The sequence below is a fragment of the Bolinopsis microptera genome, chromosome 10, assembly GCF_026151205.1.
Source record: "Bolinopsis microptera isolate Bmic1 chromosome 10, MBARI_Bmic_1.0, whole genome shotgun sequence".
Classification (NCBI taxonomy): domain Eukaryota; kingdom Metazoa; phylum Ctenophora; class Tentaculata; order Lobata; family Bolinopsidae; genus Bolinopsis; species Bolinopsis microptera.
Genome location: NC_087081.1, coordinates 13,648,859 through 13,668,085, shown reverse-complemented (window position 1 = coordinate 13,668,085; position 19,227 = coordinate 13,648,859). Strand labels below are relative to the sequence as shown.

Below are 19,227 nucleotides of genomic sequence, written 5' to 3'. Positions count from 1 at the left end.
ATGAACAAAGGAATATATATATTATAAATATAATTTATTTCAATCCTGAAAGCAAACTCTCTGAAATTTTTCCTAAGAATACAATATATATATGGGAGCATTCACATATGACGTCAGCAGCCGAGGGGTAGGGGGGTATGAAACTGCTGACGGTTGCTGACGGGAGGAAGGAGGGGGGTCCGAGCCTTGCTGACGTCAGCAGAAATGTAACGTGAATTTTGGCAAACATTTTTGTTTCAAATCAATTTTATTAACAATAAAACTTTGCTAATTTCCTTAATATTAGTACCTCGGTGAACTGAACTCTGTTGACCAACTGTTTAAATTAGTCGCATACTAGTCGCAAAATAAGTTCAAAGTTTAGTACTAAATTATAAATGATATGGTTTATTAAGCATAGCTGTGGTCAGTTTACTACCGCCCTCATCAGATACAAATTTCAATTGTGGCAGTGCTGAGTGCAATTGTTTCATATTGTAGCTCAAACTTGGCTCTCCCTCAAAGTTTTATCTATGTTGATTTTGTACCCGTAAACTCTTAATAACTTTTACGTCTTTGTTTTTCGGAGTCAGTCGATACTTTCCCTTATCGTATCATGTCCTAATACCACCTAGTCATATGTAGTATATAGTACTATTATAATAGGGTACTATAATTAGTATTATTATAGGGTCACTATAGGGCGGAGTTTGTTGACATACCGCCATTAATATTATTGTGCACCAACTATTACTAATTATATCCATTCCATTGGTCTCGACGTGATGAGGGACAGTCTACACTTATAGTTATAATACTGATAGCTTCAAAAGTTTGAGCTGGAATATTGAACAATTGATTTGTGGGTATGGGAGCATTCACATATAAGGACGTCAGCAGCCGAGGGGAAAGGGCGGGTTTGTCCAGAGTGTAAATCGCTTGTTTCCAAAGCTAACCCCATACTTGGGCTACTTAAGAGAACATGTCATTTCACTACAGAACTGATAAAAGGCAGAAAAGATCGTTTTATTCAGCGTTAGTTAGGACTATATTTGAACGTTTTTCCATCATCATTATATGCAATGGTCCCCTCAAACTGCAACTCATTTCGAACAGTTTGTTGCTCCAGATGCAGACCCTACTCCAGTTACAAGGACAAAAGGGAACCGCGGCACGTGCGGAATCGCGATTTTCCCCATTCTCCGCGACAAATTCCAATTTTTAATGTTTGCCGCAACAAATTGTGATTTTCTCAGATCGTCGCGACAATTCGCGATTTTTTAAGTTCTCCACGACAAATTCGCATATTTTCCTTTAAATCTGCGGGTCAAATATCACGTTCTCTATAAGTACAGGGGGCCAAAATTCAGTACCCATACGTTAGCCTTAATAGCTCAATCACTAAGTGCCCAATTGAAATAATTCTTTCTGGTATGACTTGCTACCACTATACTACTGGTTCGAGGAATTTGTCAAATCGAAAAATATTCGTGTTCATTTTCCTCAAATTAAGGTTCATTTTCGCATTTATTAGATAGTTTGGATAGTCGGATCGAGCCAAATTTTATTGAATGGTGTTTGGCCATTTGAATTACGTTTGTCCTGAAAAAATGAGAGTTCTAGCTTCTCAGATGACCGAGATATGAAGCATAACGAGTTTATTCATTACGTGTGATCAGGTGATTGGGTTGGGGCTAGATCCGCATTATGGGAATCGTGCAGAGAGCCCAATTACGGTGTCGTAATCGGGTAATCATTGAGTACCCAATCAATTTTGCTAACGAGATAAACAAATTTCTTGATAATTTCGTCATTTTAAATCTGTTTTGCACCATCTTTTCAGATTATATTCCGGATTAAATGACCTATTGCAATGTGTTACAATGGAGTCTCTAACATGCTCACAAACACCAGTATAAGCAATCCAATGTTGATCGGGTGTGGCCCCCAAAAATCTAATTTTCAAATTTTGGTGACGGAATCCTTGTACAAGTAGGTACAGTATGCCATCTGCAAAGCAACATCTCTCAAATATTTTTTTTTATTAAATACTTTTCAAATTTTACAGAGTACAGCAATAGATGAATATAAAATAGAATCGTTCAAAATATCGCCCCCATCTGTAAAATATGATGGGCACCCAAACACGGTAAACACATAGTGAACTATGTCTGCAGTAACTTGGACCCATTACATCGAATTAATCTAAATCCAAAAATTTATGAAAAACTATTTAATAACAAACAAATCCATGGTGAATAACTGTGGATATATAGTCAAAATTGGTATTTCAATACGTCAAATTCCAGATACATTAGATACAGGTCTGATATGGTCATTAATGTGTGAGGTGTGCGGGTGAAGTGTGATATGATGTTGAAAGTATAGGAAGGTAGATAAAAAAATTAATAAAACAAAAATAATAATAATATGGGGAGCAAAGAGACTAGGCTAGGCTGTTGTTTCACTATCCAATAAACATTTCCATAGATGCTTAGTGACCTCAGCTTTGAAAACACTTGTAGACACAATCTGTCTTACTGGTAAAGGGAGTCCATTCCACAGTATATGAGTTCTGTAGAAAAATGATTTTGCCAGTGGGCTATTTGAGGTACATAAGGTGTGTGAATTCTGACTTAACTTAGGTAAAATTGATGACACAATAGACCGACTGTCGAGGTGGCAACGTCTTAGTCGAGAAGTGCCCTGATATAAAGTGAGATAGTGAGGCAGCCATACAGGAATTAAATTGTTCAGAACTTTGTGGAAAAAAATAAGATCATTCAAGTCAAACTTTTGAGACAAAGGGAGAATGTCGACAAGCTTGCACTTTTTGACATATTGCTCAGGTGGATAACTGCGGCCCTCTTCAGACAGAATCCATTTAATAGCTCTCTTTTGGAGACTTTCTAATTTATCACTAAGTGATTTATTACAAGGGCGCCAGATTATGGAACAATTTTCGAATTGGCTACGAACGAGGGAGAGGTAAAGCGCCCGGCGACGTTTCTGATCAATGACAATATGGCCATCTCTTCTGACCATACCAAGTTGTTGGCAGGCCTTAGTATAAATTCTGTCGCACTGACTATTCCAACTGAGCTTAGGAGTAACATCGACTCCAAGATCTTTTTCTAACTCTACATACACAAGAGGAGAGCCATCAAGATTATATGCGAATGGAGGAGATAAAGATGGTTTTCCTGAAACAATAAGCACTTTACATTTTGCTGGATGGAATCGCATTTTGTTTCTAAGTGCCCAGTCAGAGAGATAGTCTATATCCATTTGTAAATTGGTATTATCAGAAGATGAATGTATTTTACGCCAGATTTTTGTATCATCGGCATACAAAACAATATCAGTATTATCCGAAAGGCCAAGAGGAATATCATTGATAAACAATACAAAAAGTAAGGGACCAAGGATAGAGCCCTGGGGGACACCAGAATTAACTGAGAGGGTAGATGACATCTCATTACCAATAACCACTCTTTGGTAACGGCCTTGAAGGTAATTGGTAAGAAATTTGAGAAGTGTACCATCAATGTTATATAAGGTCTTTAGCTTATGAAGAAGGATATCATGATTTACAGAATCAAATGCCTTAGCAAAATCAAAATACACAACATGATTGATAATGTTTTCGTTAAGAGACAATGCCAGGCTATCACAAAAATCAACCATATTGGTTGTGCATGACTTGTGCTCTAGAAAACCATGCTGCCTGGGATCAAGAAGGGTACTTGTCAAAGAAAGCAGTTTACGTTTAACAATGCGCTCAAAAACTTTCATGACTAAACAAGTAAGGGATATTGGTCTATAGTTTTCAACCTCACTTTTCTTACCTTTCTTAAATATTGGGACAACATTTGCAAGTTTCCATTCTTGTGGAATGTAGCCGCTGTTGTAGGATCCACGAAAAATGCATGTTAGAGGGTAAGCTAAACCTACGGAACAATTTTTTAGAATTTTACCGTGTATGCCATCTGGTCCCTGGGCTTTATTTGAATTAATATTTGAAAGAAGCTTACGAACATCCCGATGATCGAAGTCAATATCAAAATCAACATCATTGACATAGGAGATGTCAGTGTCATAAAGTGAAGGATCCGAAAACTGGTTATAAAAGAAAGAATTGAAAAGTTCAGCTTGATCTTTGGGATTGAACCGAAGCTGTCCAGAATAACTAACACAATTAGGAATACGGCAGGAGTTAGATTTATACTTAACATGTGACCAAAACTTCTTAGTTATAAGCGCTGGATCATCACTATTAAAAAGATTATCTCTTATTTTGGCTGATGAGAGCCTCTTAAAATCTTTACGGCTAGTAACAAACTTTAACTCATCAGAAATAGAACCAGAAATTTTAAATTTAGCTCTGAGTCTATCTTTTTTACGGCATGAAGAAAAAAGTTCACTATCGAACCACGGGGGTTGGAACTCTGATTTAATAATTACTTTAGGAATATGTATATCAACTAAATTCATAATGCAGTCTTTAACTAACTTCCAAGACGAATCAGGATCTAGGCATTCTAGGACTTGCCAATTAATCGAGCATAATTCACGATTAATCATGTCCCAGTTTGCTTTCTTAAAATTATAGATTTTACGTTTAGGAGTTTTCTTACGGGAAAAGGAGCTTTTAATTGAAAAAGTGACAGGAAAATGATCAGATTTGCACACGGAATGAGGATCACAGACATTCAAGTTATCGATTGTGTTATCATAATTACTGAGAAGAATGTCTAATATATTACCACTTTTATGGGTGGGTGATGTGATCAACTGGGAGAGAGAAAGATCACTGAAAGAATCTATGAAGGATTGCTCAATAGGTACGGTACTGGATGAAGATAGCCAGTCTGTATGGGGGAGATTAAAATCACCAATAACATAGATTTTAGGGGGATTCTTTTTGGAAACTAGCTTGCGAATATAACTAACTATGACATCATGATTAGGTAACCCAAGAGTTCCTACTCTATAACAAGTACAGATTACAATACTCTCTTTGTTAGGAAAAGAAATTTTAACGGCAAGCATTTCTGCACCTAGGCTAACTGGTAGTCGGGTTGTAGTGGCGTCGAGATCAGACCGAACAGCCAAAAGAACACCACCTCCATTTTCCCTAAACTTTTTAGGGTTATTAGGATCTTGAGGATGAATCTTTCTCGTGCGGTCATTGCGGAAGATTTCATATTGAGAAGAAGGAAAGATTTCGTTGCTAGAAATAGATTTTTTGAGCCAAGTCTCATTTAGGGCAATTATGTCAGGCTGCTCTATGTTAGCAAAGGATTGAAGTTCGGAAATCTTATTTCCATCAAGAAGGGGATGGGAGGAGCTTAGGTTACTGAAAGGAATGAGACCTTGGACATTTTGGTAGAGTACAGATAGGGAGTTGGGACCTGGATTAAGCATAGAAGGATTAACAAGAGTTATCAAAAGAAAGTTAAGAGAGAAAATCCAAAGAATGAATAAAGAGACTAGACGCCTGAGGCGGCTGGAATACTTGACTCTATTCATCTTACCAGGGAGAAGAACATTTCTTATAAACCATGAGGAGATAATTACAAAGAAAAGTTTGATGTGGGAGCAAGCAAGAAATGGTATAAGATAACGTGGGCTGTCAAGGAGTAGAGAGGAATGAATATTAGAATCTAGGGGGAATACGGTGTTCATGGACCTAACCGTGGAGAGAAGAATTGGGAGAAAGTAAGTCATGATGAGAGAATAGAAGAGAAACATATGATTATGATAATTGTAGTTGATGTGTGGGGTGTATGGAGACTTAAATGTGTAAATTTTGTTAGGTATAAACGTGTTGATATGTATAAGTGCATTTCTTGACTGTGTACGAGGCCTTTTGCATGCAAAAAGACCTATTCTAAGTCTAAACGATTCATTGTCTAACATATTGGAAAATGGACAGTGACCGAATGTACCTGAAATGGGAGGCATAAAATTGAGAAAAAGATTAAATCAGAGATTTGTTTGAGTTTTAATTTTAGGCGCAACGTCTTAATCAAAATATTAAATGGAAGAAAAGATCAAAGATTTAAATTCCCAGAAGATTATTTACAACCCTGTCAAAACTGTGTTCGTTTACAACAAACTTAAGCCAAGTGGACAGTAAACCTACTCCTCTCATGTTGAGATGAAGCCAATCATGGTATAGAAGTTCATTACATGATCTAAAGTCTCGAGTTAAAAAGACTGAGAAACAGTCTAAGAACACGCAATTATTATTTAGGCATAAGTCTTTAAGTAGATTATTAAAATCTAGAACATTCTTTGCTATGTAGGAATATAACCATTTAATAGGAAGACAACATTGGATAATTATAATTGCAGCGGGAAATAACTGCTTAGTGGTGTCAATTAATTCAGTAAGATACTTCCTAAGGAACTGAACCCCATACTTAGAATGTTTAATGTCATTTGTACCAACACTCAATATAATTTTTTCAATATCGTCAGCTTCTGCAGCTGCATGAGTTTTATGAAAATTATGAATGTTTTCAGTGATGTCTCTAATTTTTGCACCACTTTGAGACACATTGATTACTTTCCTTCCCCGGAATCCCAACTTATTTGTCCGTACGAATTTTGTCATTGACGTACCAAACAGGACAGTGGTTTTCCTGCTCTTCGGTTTTCTTGGAGTATTTCGGTAGTTAAGGGTTGGTGTTGAGGTGGTGGTGGGCGGCATAGGAATTGTAGTGCGGGCAATCTGCTCCTTGACTACATTTGTATCTGTCTTCGGTATCTGGCAGCGAAAAGATAAGCTATACCGAGTCCCCTTAACTGAGCTCTCTGCACGAACCTTGTGAAGACAATATTCCTGACACCCCGGTTTCATAATATACAAACTACAGTCCTTTGGGGTGATATAGCATTTACTGTTACATCGCTTATCCCCATTTTCTGGAATTATGTCGATGGTCCTCTCAGCTCCAAATGAAACTACATAAATACCTTGCGACTGGTCAAGAGACACCTCGTCGTCGTTGTGGTACCTAGTTGCACAAGAACCAGACTTGTACATGCTTGCTAGGCATGAGTTTAGCTTGCAGCCAAACTTGGAGTTGATATCATGCCTAAGCTCTGATATCCCAGGATAATTTAAAATATCGATTGGCTCCTTAGTCGTGGTGTGTCCATTTGAGGAAGACCATACATATTCTTCTCCAGTCGAAGTGAGCCACTTTGTGGCAGTTTTCACAGCAGTTTGCTTGGCCATAAGTGTTTCAAGTTCAGACATCAACGTGCCATGTTGAACACTCTTGTTCTGAACAAAATCTGAATGCAACTCCAAGAAGTCCTCGCATTTAACAGAATTTCTCTTAAGTTTCATGACATTCTCAACACTGGCCTTGAGAGCTTTCAGCTCATTTAATGAAAACGAGTTTAAAACATTGGTAACAGAATTCAGATCCATAGTGATGTGAGGAAGAGGGAGGAGAAAATGGCGGTGAGGGAGGAGAAAATGGCGAAGTCAATACTGTAGCCCAGGAAGTAGATGCGTTGCTTAGGATACAAACGGTCACGTCATAGTCTCTTCTATCGCTTTGACATTGGGACCTCAAATTATTTGTTATATAGTAGTGTTGAAAGTATCAAAACTATAAAACTATAAAACTGACTTTTGGCCCCCCCCCCCCTCCCCACTGTATATGGAACCAAAAACGTCCAAAGCCGAATGTAGATATTGACTCCGAAAATCGAAAAAACATTTTCGGCTAATAATGATCAGGGTAGCATGAACAAAAGTAGTTACTAGAAAAACCTTGAAAACATGTCGATATGTACCTCTGAAGGCAGAGCTCCCGCTTCCTATCATCACATGGCATGGAGTGCGTTTAGACACTTGATAACATTTAAGAACGTGTAGCGTGTAGTAATAGTATGGGACTGGAAATTGTCGAGAATGTGTAGTGTGTGAAGTGTGAACGGCAATTCCAGAACATGTAAGACTATTGTCCCTCGATCCTTGAGTCTCTCCCGATCGGCAACAGACAAAACAGCACTCAGCAGCTCAATGTGCAATAACACGCTAGTAGATAGTAAACGCTATAAAGGAACCAGGATGTATCACATTCTTCTCAGATTCATAGGCAGCGATCATAGCAGTCAGGCCCCACATGATCAAATCTAGACAGGATTAACTACCTAAATATTACCAGAAAACCAAAAACATTTAGGCTCATAATGCGATCAGGGTAGCATGAACCGTGGACCGCGACCATGAATCGCGGCGCCGCGATTTCTGGTCAAAATAATCGCGATTTCCTTTTGTCCTTGTCCAGTTAAACTTGCTACAGAGCAAAATAGATTAAATATTCTTCCTAAATTATCGCGATTTTCTTCTTTTCCTTGAAACGTATGGCAAATACTCAAAGACAAGGTAATACTATAAACGGTTACAGCTGATGCAGAAATGTGCTAAGGGTGAGTTAAACAGTATCTGCCCTCACGGAAAATTGAAGTCCGGCAATCTAATTTTATGTTCAGGAAAGCTGTTAGCTTTGTGTGGCTTCTGTATTAGCCTCGTACAACTACTATTTTCATAACTACAATTAAATACATTTATTGAGAATATTCATACTCATGAGTATGACGTAGAAATATTAAATCCACTCAAACAGAATAAATCAATTCTATAAATTATAATACCACATAATCACAAGATTCACAATTCACATGATCCCCTGAATTCCTTATAAGAAAGCTCGAAAAAGTTCAAAACCCATTTACCAAGTTTGGACAAAAAGTTATCCAGAATTAGGACAGTGTTACCAGATTTCTTAAGAATTCAATCGGATATAACAAATGTTAAGGATTATGCAATCACATGAGGACAAATACTACCTGAATATTCTTGAAATAACCAAAACTGTTATGTTATCACGTTTTGAAGATAGTCCCTTCAAAGTCTGTTATCAAGCCTTCAATCACTTCCGTTCATGGAATGAATAGATGACAGCGACCTGTGCAAGACTAACAATTAAACCTACCATAACAGCATGATAAGGATCAATGAAAACAGCGAGAGTGGTACTTATTACAGTACCCACTGTGCAGCCCAAAAACATCAGGGAACCACCCAAAGACAATCCTGAGAGTCCAAAATAGTCTACATCGTAATGCAGGATGCTTTGCTCTGCTCCTCCCATAGAATAGCATAATTTCCCTATTCCCATCATTATAGATTCAAAAAGTAAACCAGGTCTTGCTAGGATGATCCCGTAAGATATGGCAAAACCAAGCATAAATGTGGTTTGGAGAGGCATAAACTTGAAGTGTGGTCTAAGAAAAAATCCAATCGGCCGTCCCAGGATATTAGCAAGGCCATTTACCGCAGCAAGGATCATATATTGATCTCCATGTACAACTTCCTCACATTTATCGGCACCTACAGATTTATCGGATAAATTGTAATTTCTGATGATCATTGGAAGAAGCATGATACTTCCATATCCTATGAAGTGTCTAAAGCCCCCGAAAATGCTCGCCTTTAGAACTCTCACAGGAAAGTTTTCGACAGATTCATTTTGATTCTTGAGTAGGCTCGTTGATTCACTTCCAGTAGTTTCATCTTCTTCGTCGAAAAAATGTAGCATGATTATTGGTGGGATGAACAAAGGAATGGATGTTAAGAGGACAAACACCCGCCAGCCTAGTGTATCAAGAAGCAGCCAACCCAGCAGCGGAGCCCATGCGCATCCGAAAGTAAATGCTATGCTACCTTGGATGAAAGAAAATGTTGGTAGATTCTCCTTGGAAGATATATTTTTAGCACCAAAGACTCCAATTATTGTCAAGTTCAACCCACAGCCCAGCCCTATGAGAGCTCTAGAAAGTAGAAAAGTATAATAATTTGGGACCAATGCGCAGAATATGGTAAAAAATATGGAGCCATACAGTGAACAGAGCAAAGTGGTTTTATCTCCAATTTTATTCGCCAACGGTACAGCAGCTAGTGTAGCTACACCCATAAAGACATAGAAGGTGATAGAAAGAGTCCCCTCCTGGAAAAATGAGACATCCAGCTCACAGGCTACTTTTTGTGTGATCACTCCAGGCAAATACATTTCCACTGCATCCCCAAACTTGACCATCATCGCTAATACAAGGAGACTGTAGTCTCGTTTGGTCCATCTTGTAGTTTTTGGACAGGGCGTTATTTCGGATTCGTCCTCGAGGACCATTCCTGAATTAAATTTATCATTTATTATTTTACTGGAATATTTAGTATACTGGAACATTAAATCGGGACTTGGGTGATGTACAGTCATGATTAAGGGGGCCGGGAGGGGGGGTCTTCATCGAAATTCTCTTGAAATTGATTTTATAGTTGTTTCTGATAGAGGGGAGTAATATCTATCAGCTGCTTTTGGTCCCATGAAAAAATATTGTTCCTAGCCGAAATTATCGCTGGTCAAAGGTCAGCGTTTATGTGTAATTGTATTGCGCGAGCGATTTTCAAACGTGTGCCCTGAAAATCGAGTCTAAAAATCTATAGAAGAGATATGATGAGCCGAATTTTGAGATAGGCTTTAGAAACTTTTTTATTTGATTTTGAAAATCTTGGACCTGGAAAAATCGTCAAAAAATTAGATCCAAGATTTTCAAAATCGAATAAAAAATGTTCTAAAATAAGGCCTATCTCAAAATTCGGCTCAATATATCTCTTCTAAATGATCCCTAGAACATATCCTGAAAGTTTCAGGGTGATTGCTCAAAAACGTAGGAGAAGAATAATATATTTCCATTGGACCAAAAGCAGCGGATAGATATACCGTAACTCCCCTCTATCAGAAACAACTATAAAATCAATTTCGAGATAATTTCGATGAAGACCCCCCCCCCCCCCCCGGCCCCCTTAAGTACGATTGCAGATGTCACTGACTATTAAAGCATTTGGCAAAACCTCGTCGAGATTTTCTTGAATTCAGGAGCAGATTTTTAAAACAACATTAGTTTGGAATTAAGATAAAGGTTATAAGTTATGCATACTACATATAATATTTAACAGCAATATTGATGAAATTTTCAACGAAATAGTATCAATAAAAAAGAGCAAAAGAGTGGAAAGATGTTGGAATAATGCTACTGGTGGAAGTCGCTAAATATTAAATCGGAACGGTGGCTGTAACAATGAACAGTGAACATCATATAATCCCCAATAGCTGAAATTTCATTAATCGCAGATAGTGCTGGTTTATACCACTAAAGTTCTTAGCTAAAGTATGAAGTATCAATAGAGTCTCAACACTCCTTCCTCAATATAGCTGAGCAACAGTTTTTTAGTATGTAGTATCATTCTAGCTTTATGGGGACACAAAAACCTTTTATGCCGGGACCCGGTAGTTAACTTCATATTAAGAAAGTATACATCAAAACAATAAGATTTATAGATTAAAAATTATTTTTGAGAGCACTCACTTTCGAATAAATAATTATTTTCTTTTTCGAAAGTTTTGGAAATTTTGAGAAGTCTGGCACTGTAATACCGATATTTTGGTCATTTTCAAAGTCTTTTGGCTGATTTTTTTACTGGACATTACTTACAATTCGTACAAGAAACCCCTAGAAGGATTATATAATTGAACAATAAATGACGAAGTTACAGACTGAACAAGGTCGAAAAATGAAAAATCACCTATCACCCGGGTCAGCAGATATCGCTTCAAAATGTCTTGTGAGTGTAGCTAATGATCATATCAAAATTTTTGGTGTAGGATTTCTCTCAGATTTGAGTTTTAAGCTATGAAATCTGGCCTCAAACAACTTAGTAAAATTCATCGTAAAAAAGGGCCAAAAATGGCAGATTTAAGGCTTAAAATGCCTATAACTCAAAAAGTACAAATTTTAGATGTAACTACTTTCCCTTGCTCTTAGGAGCGAGAATTTTCTTAATTCTCAACCTCAATATAAATTAGAAAATAGCTTTAATAAGAAGCGTTTAGTGTTTAAACTTTAATGTGTTAATTTCTAATTATAGCATTGCAGCTTTTACGAGTTAAAAGCGGATATAATACGCTGAGCTCCATTTTTGCCAGAATCTTTAAACCAATTTATACATTAGTCACGAAGTAATTACTTCATTAATCAACATCTAGCTTAAATCACCATGAGAGATTGGAGCAGCTCCGATATCAAAGAACCAAGAATTTTGTACGCCTAACAAAAATGTTAAAACCTGGTTGATTAGAAGAAATATCAACTGAAGGATTAGAATTCAAAAGGGTACGGTCTATCCTGAAAATCTATTGTTCTTCGAAGTGCACACCCAACTACACTCTGCTACTAGGATATAACAAAAGATCCATTAAAAAACAAACCCTCTCCCTTAATCTCATGTGGTCTAGGCAGTGTAAAGTTGTCAACTGCTGGTATCTCAGCAATTTGTTAGATTGTAGTCAATTAACTGGGGTGAAACGTTAAAGTTTTGAACTCTTATATTCATGTACAAGACTGCTGTCCCTCAATTCCTCATGAATCCCCAGATCTGCAATTATCAAACAAGGGCAACTAGAAACAATAGTGGTTTTCAATCTATACAGTTTTGTTAATGGACAAAATTGATAGAAATGCCGCCTCACTGGCATTGTATCAAGATTGGAAATGTTTGCAGTGAACCCAAAAAGAAAGTTTAAGATCAACAAACGTTTGTGTACACCGTCTTAATAAGTAATATTAATAATTTTTAATATTAATATTTGGGGACTCTCACTTCGTCACCAACTATCATCAAAATATAATATTTATAAGATTGTAAACCGCCAGCAAACCTATTACACCGGAGTTACTCCAAGAATAAAAATGGAGACGGATAGAACTAAAATCATCGTCAGATGAATCAAGCAGTGATTAATAGATAATATAATTCTGTCCTTCCATTTAACATTTTGTTATCATTCGGTAAATCTCGTTGTGAATATGGCTCATTTTATCAGCCACATAATTCGTATCATTACAATGATAATAGCTAGAGGGGGTTTAAATTTATCAATACAGGCTTATCTTTATAATACTGGGGAATACTGGCCATCTGTGACAATTTATTATTACTTTTTTCGGGGATTATTTCTTATGAAAATGAAATTGTCCATTCTAGTCAAGTATATTTAGATTATCATCAATTAACCCTTTACTTCTGATGGCTGGCTGTTTCAGGACCTACTTTGCTGTTCCAGGTAGTGCTGGAGAACAGTTCTTTGTTTTCAGCAACTTACTGTCTTGGTTATTGGAATTAAACGGTAAAAGATTCGAAGCCCCCCTTGAAGTTAGTATTAGTAATTTATAAGCTAAAATATGATTTTCATACTTTCAACACTACTTTATATATACTTTCAACACTACTATAATATACAAGTATTATTATGTAATGGGATGGAAATACTTTAACGATATATAGCCAGTTCACACCCTGGCTCCATAATATGAAGGACTTGTTTTGATTCTAAATTTAAAGCTTGAATATGACACTGGCATGGCTCCTATATATTTTGTAACTCCTGAAAGAGGAGCTTGGTTTACCTGGCTTTCAACTCTAGCCACGAACTGTCAATACAATATGCTAAATATATTGGAAAAATTTTGATTGTGCCAATTTTTACAATATTTTTTGATCAGTAATATTAATTTGATATGATCCAACCTGTTCAATCTCAAATCTGTAACATATTACATTAGCTAAAACACGATAAAATGGTCACCCCAAATATTTGGAAAATATTACAATCTGATTTGAATTACCTCTCCACTTTTCCAGGATGACGACCCTAATGCAGTGGTATCAAGTATCATGTCTGAAGTAAAATCGCTGGGCCTAAACACCGACTTTCCTCCCTCTAGATTAAAAGCCGGGTGTGGCGACGAGGTATTCAGCTTGGATATTTTGGCTGTTTTATTGATTATTGTGAGGTTCACATTGACTTACTCAAATCTCAATTCACATGATTATAAATAATGAATTTTCATAAATAAAATATCCCCTGATAGGTTTGCTACATCTTGAATCAGCTGGCAAGCAAAGCACTGGAGATGAGGCAGTTCTCTTGGGAAAGGTAATTACCACTTCTTCCAACTTCAATTTCATCTGTTATATGATTCCTTATATACGGATTCTTCTTCTGTTTATCTTATCATATCCGTGCAATCTCACGAATCCCATCTTTTAGTTTGTAAATCGTACGTTAAAAAGCTATTACGCGCGAAAACCGACAAATATTTTATTGATTAAAATAAACTTTGTCAGCAGCTAGTATGGTAGAAAATTGCTGCGCGCACGTTTAGTTCGTAAACAAAAAGAAGAAAATCGTCATTCTTGTTTCTTATGACAATAGTCGATACGATGTCCGATGATGCTAATACTTTTGCATCGTCCAAAATTGCTTTCAAGATAAATATTCAGTGAACAAGAATTGAATCAAATTGTTATTGTGTCAGGCCTGAATACACTGAGGAGGAAGCAAACGAAGAATCGATAGAGGACGACCCTATGGACGAACAAATAGAAGGTACTGGGGCTATACCACAAATAAACGTGTTTTTGGCAGGGCCAAGTGTCAAGAGTACTCTGATTATCGATTACAGTTACCCTTCAAGCTCTGTGCTTGCTAATAGTTTGTTCACAAAAGTGAAATATTCCCAGATGAAAACATAGATGAGGATTATGAAGATGAAATAATGCTCGATATCGGGGAAGTAAATACTTCATCACAAGACGCAATCGAGGTACCATCATTATCTTCTGTTTCCACCGTTATTTCACACCAGTATTACAAACAGTTACCTGTTACAGATTTCCCCATGTTGACCAATCTAGAATCAATTGAGTCACAATGAATAATTGATTTAAATGCTAGGTCCAGAAGCAGGAGGACCTGTTAGAATCGAGTACAGACGCCTTAGAGTGGAAAATGGAGGTGGAGAGAGTTATGCCATCCCTTAAAGTGCACCTCCGTAGTGATAAGGTCTGTAGAATCTGTAATACCTAACAGCTTAATTACTAATTAGTGTTCACTTTATCACCCAATAGAACGGCCAGGTTCTGGCCGTCATGAGGAGGACCATAGTGGTCGTCAATTATAATGGATTTGCATTCCCCGTTTCGGTTCACAGATTCAAAGATTTAAATTTAAAGAATCTAACTAATACTACTGCTGTCAGATCACACGAGAAAGCTATTCCATAGTATCCTTAAAATAATATTTATTGATTGTTGTAGACCCTCTGGTCTATTATAACACGCGCCACTCTGTTTTTAGGTATTGGTAAAAATAACACTTTATCCGTAATACTCCAAAAATCATTGACTTACTTTCTAGCGCATAAAAACATGCAACGGAAACGATTTGTAAGGCTTTATTTATGTTTTTCCAATTGTGAAGAAACGCATACGGTGTTTTATTGCTTTTTTCTCCTTGTTTTAAACTTGCCTGCGTTACAAGAGTTTACTCAACTATTTGTGCTGTAAAGTGCTGTAAAGAATAAACAATAAAAATGTCTACCGACATTAAGCTGGAGTAAACAAGTAATTAGCAGCACTAATTAATTTAAGACATGAGCAATACAAGGAGGGTGGCTTGCGTCTTCCAAATCATGGTTTTGTTAGCATCCTTCTCCTTTAGCCAACCATCCCAAGAATTCTGTCGAGACTTCATTGATCTAAAACGGAGAGGAGTTGACGTGCATACAGCATGTCCCTTCAACAACAAAACTCAAACCAAAACTCCAAACCAACTGATTTGCTGTGCTCACTGGGCAACGCCACAAGCTCACGACAACCCACACAGCTTTCACCACAAAAAAGAGAGAAACTTCACCCTGACCGACAACCATCGTCCCATGAGACGTTCACCTGACGAGACTGCTGTTGATATAGAGGGTATTCCGTGGAGCCTGAAAACTTACTGCTGTAACGAGGACGAGGACTGCTGCGGCGGCAGGTGCTGTCAGCGCGAGGAGACGTGCTGTAAGGATCTCCACGGCAACGTGACGGTCATGTGCTGCGCGGCTGGCTGTTGCAGGAACTCCCGTGGAAACGTGGCTTGTTGTCCCGACTTTACACGACAAATTGTTTCTTTCTTCGTTGTAGTCATGTTTTCGTATGTAGTGGTGGGATTAGTTAGGGCTGTGAAGGTTTATTGCAATATCAGGCCCGTTTACTTGGATGATTTTAAGGTATTGGAGGAGAAACGTGTCAAGGAAATGAGATACCTGATTTGTTGAAGTTTACTGATTTCTTGTTTTATATACAATTTCTGATAGATTCAGATTTATGTAGTGAAGCTATTAATTTTGTTTTTGGGCTCATAATTTTGTGTATTATTGAGTTTCCATCTGATTGAAATGAACAGATTAATGAAATAAGGCCTGTTTATTGGTTAATTAATAAGTTAATTCATTACCATGTTTTCAAGCAAAACCTTTAGGACTCAGCCTCGGAGGACTGGAGAACACATTCAGATCAGATTTTGGACAACAATTAGTTAGTTAGATATTTGGATAATTAGTTAATTAATGAATTAATTAATTGCCGTGTTTTAAAGTAGAACCTTTAGGACTCAGCCTCGCAGGACTGGAGAACACATTTAGATCAGATGTTGGAGAACAGGAAGAACATGAGCACATCTCTAACCGCCAGCAAGGTTCAACCCGCTCATTTTATTAAATTTTATAAAATAATTTTCATATTATATTGTTATTGTTTTAGATTCATTATTTTAGATTTGGGACTCTTCTGTGGAAAAATCATCAGTAGTGCTAAATTTGTTATTTTCCGGTTCACCAACAAAATCGTTTTGATGAGTCATTACCATGTGATGAACGGGAACGTCATACAACGAATTGTGAGGTCTTTTAACAAATTATCTTTTAACACCTTATCTTTTACAGACACATCTGGACCAGATGCATCAGGAGATAACACGGACTTTAGAAAAGATAACAAGCAGGGAGAAGTATATAAACAGTCAGATGGAGGGACCAATAGCCGAGTACAGACGACTAAAGGATCGGTAAATAATTTTATAAGTATAGTCCTTGATAATGTTAAGGAAGTTACTGAGATATTGTATTCTGTGGGTTTCATGAACAAAAATTTTGCTTGAATTTTATTACATTTTCTATAATTTGCTTTGCCATTAAATTACAAATTCAAAAGTTTAATGCCATTAAATGCAGTTTGTTACGATTTATTACATTTGACCTCACTTTTCTATTTAGTTTTGATATATTTTTCTTGTAGTTATGTTTTCAGGAGTGCCCATTGGGTTTTTATTTTAACTGATTATGATGTAAACAATGAATTAGTCCATTAGAGATAATCCCCTTACGGGGGGCTTTCATTCGTGCATTCAAAAAATGGTTGCTCCTGATAAATATTTACCGGGCCAGTTTTAATCAGGGTGTTAAGATTTAAGAACCAAGATGTATTCAATAAATGGAGCATCCGACATCCCAATAACTGATGACTGATGCGATTTGTATCTTTCAGATTAGCAGAAATAGAAGAGAAATATCGCAGTGCCGGATCTACCGTAACGGATCAGTCTCGGACCCTCGCTCAGGTTCATTATTATCATGATTATATCACTTACTTAAATCGTTAATAAAACTATTAAAGTTGTCATTATCTAATTTAGAATATGTTTACCATAATATCTGTTCTTTTAGAAAGATTCTTTCTCGGTGTCGTGCAAATCATCCTGGAACTTAACTTGGATGCTATATAGTTGACAAATTAAATCAAACACTTGTATTTGTAACGGTTTTGTCCGATAACAAGCTAAGATATTTCAATTACATCATCTCTGTTTTCATCCAATCGCATTAAAGCTACTGATAGTTGAGTCACATGTCAGCTATTTGGGATCGCACTGTGTTTGAAGCCTGCACTTCTCCTGTCAGATCACTGAAGAGTTGGAAGGTATAAAAGCTCAGATGGACGAAAAAGGAACAACTATGACTGACTCCGGACCGCTGGTCAAGATTAAACAAGCTATCACTAAAGTCAAGAACGAGCTTATCCAGATGGAACTTCGCATAGGGGTGGTAAGTGACTAATTAAGTGACTAATTAAGTGACTAACTAAGTGACTAACTAATTGACGATTACTCTCTGAAATATAGTTGAATATACAGATATGATTTACTTTATACTACTTGATTCTCTTTAATAATTAATGATACTCTTATCAGTGCTTTACTGAAAGTGAATCATTTTTAACAATGAAGTGATATTAAACTCTTCAACAGTCTATATACTGAGAAAAATCAAATGGGAAAGGGTCTGGCTTGGTAACCTGATTTAATGCCCATATATGGCTGAGTGCCAGCTTTTGATCACGTGTCAAAACAATTAATTTTCACCACATCTATATTATCCATATTTTGATGAGACCATTTTCCTCAGCTACAGCACGTTGTTATAACAGCTAAAGTAAACGATAAAACTGCCATGACACGTGACATGAATTCCGAAGATCACTTCAGCGACCTCAAGACCTCCTTTTAAGCTTTTAGAGCTTGTAACTCAGATTCTTGTCGAACAGGCCTGTTTTAAGCTGGTGAAAATGCCCTACGTCAATTTTGAATTTTCTGTTCCAGATTAATTTGTGTGTTAGTTAGTCAACTGGACTCGCTTTGAAAGTGACAGTTGTAAGTCGTATTGACGAGGACAACTCGGCTTAATAGTTAATTATCTGATTAGTTAATTATCTGATTAATATTTTTACCGTTGAAGGGTGAAGGCTCGATGTTAAGTTATGGCCTGACATCTACTGTAAATAGTTTGTTATCTGTATCATATTATATATTTGTTTTTCAGCTTCTTGAACCACTAAATCCCTTTTTAAATTTTCTGAAACTAAAACGTCTTCACTATTCATTTTTGTGTGACATTTTATGTGTCTCTGATCTTGTGATTATCGCGAGGGCCAGAAACAATTTTAATCAATAAGTTTAGGTTGAGACTTGAGAGTCTCATCGAAGAAAAGAAAATTTTTCAGTTAAGTTGCAAAGTGGGTTATGGTCAGGATCGAGTACGGTTTCTGTAAAAACCGTTTTGTTCTACTAGTAGAGGCTCTTACGGGCAAAAAGACGTGTTTTCTGCTACGAGTTTAGAGACCTAACCGCTAATTGGACACAATAGTATGATGTCTAAGGATCGATAATATGTTAAGAAGTATAAATTTGGCCTTATTAGTCACGTGCTATACCAATGCGCGTT

General features: G+C 36.9%; 1 protein-coding gene across 2 annotated transcripts in view; it reads left to right on the top strand.

Annotated features, from left to right (window-relative positions):
• Positions 1 to 18,842, top strand: part of LOC134821832 (intraflagellar transport protein 57 homolog) — a 32,341-nt gene extending 13,499 nt beyond the window's left edge. The window contains exons 2-12 of one of the 2 annotated variants that reach the window (XM_063832638.1): positions 13,168 to 13,276; positions 13,766 to 13,873; positions 13,996 to 14,060; positions 14,443 to 14,513; positions 14,648 to 14,730; positions 14,862 to 14,969; positions 16,575 to 16,646; positions 16,894 to 17,015; positions 17,495 to 17,567; positions 17,908 to 18,051; positions 18,412 to 18,842. In XM_063832638.1, the coding sequence (XP_063688708.1) occupies positions 13,168 to 13,276; positions 13,766 to 13,873; positions 13,996 to 14,060; positions 14,443 to 14,513; positions 14,648 to 14,730; positions 14,862 to 14,969; positions 16,575 to 16,646; positions 16,894 to 17,015; positions 17,495 to 17,567; positions 17,908 to 18,051; positions 18,412 to 18,513 (1,057 nt within the window). In that variant the 3' untranslated portion in view covers positions 18,514 to 18,842. Of the gene's footprint in view, positions 1 to 13,167; positions 13,277 to 13,765; positions 13,874 to 13,995; positions 14,061 to 14,442; positions 14,514 to 14,647; positions 14,731 to 14,861; positions 14,970 to 16,559; positions 16,647 to 16,893; positions 17,016 to 17,494; positions 17,568 to 17,907; positions 18,052 to 18,411 lie in introns of both variants that reach the window. The other variant, XM_063832637.1, reaches the window with a different exon arrangement.
• Positions 18,843 to 19,227: the final 385 nt, after the last annotated feature.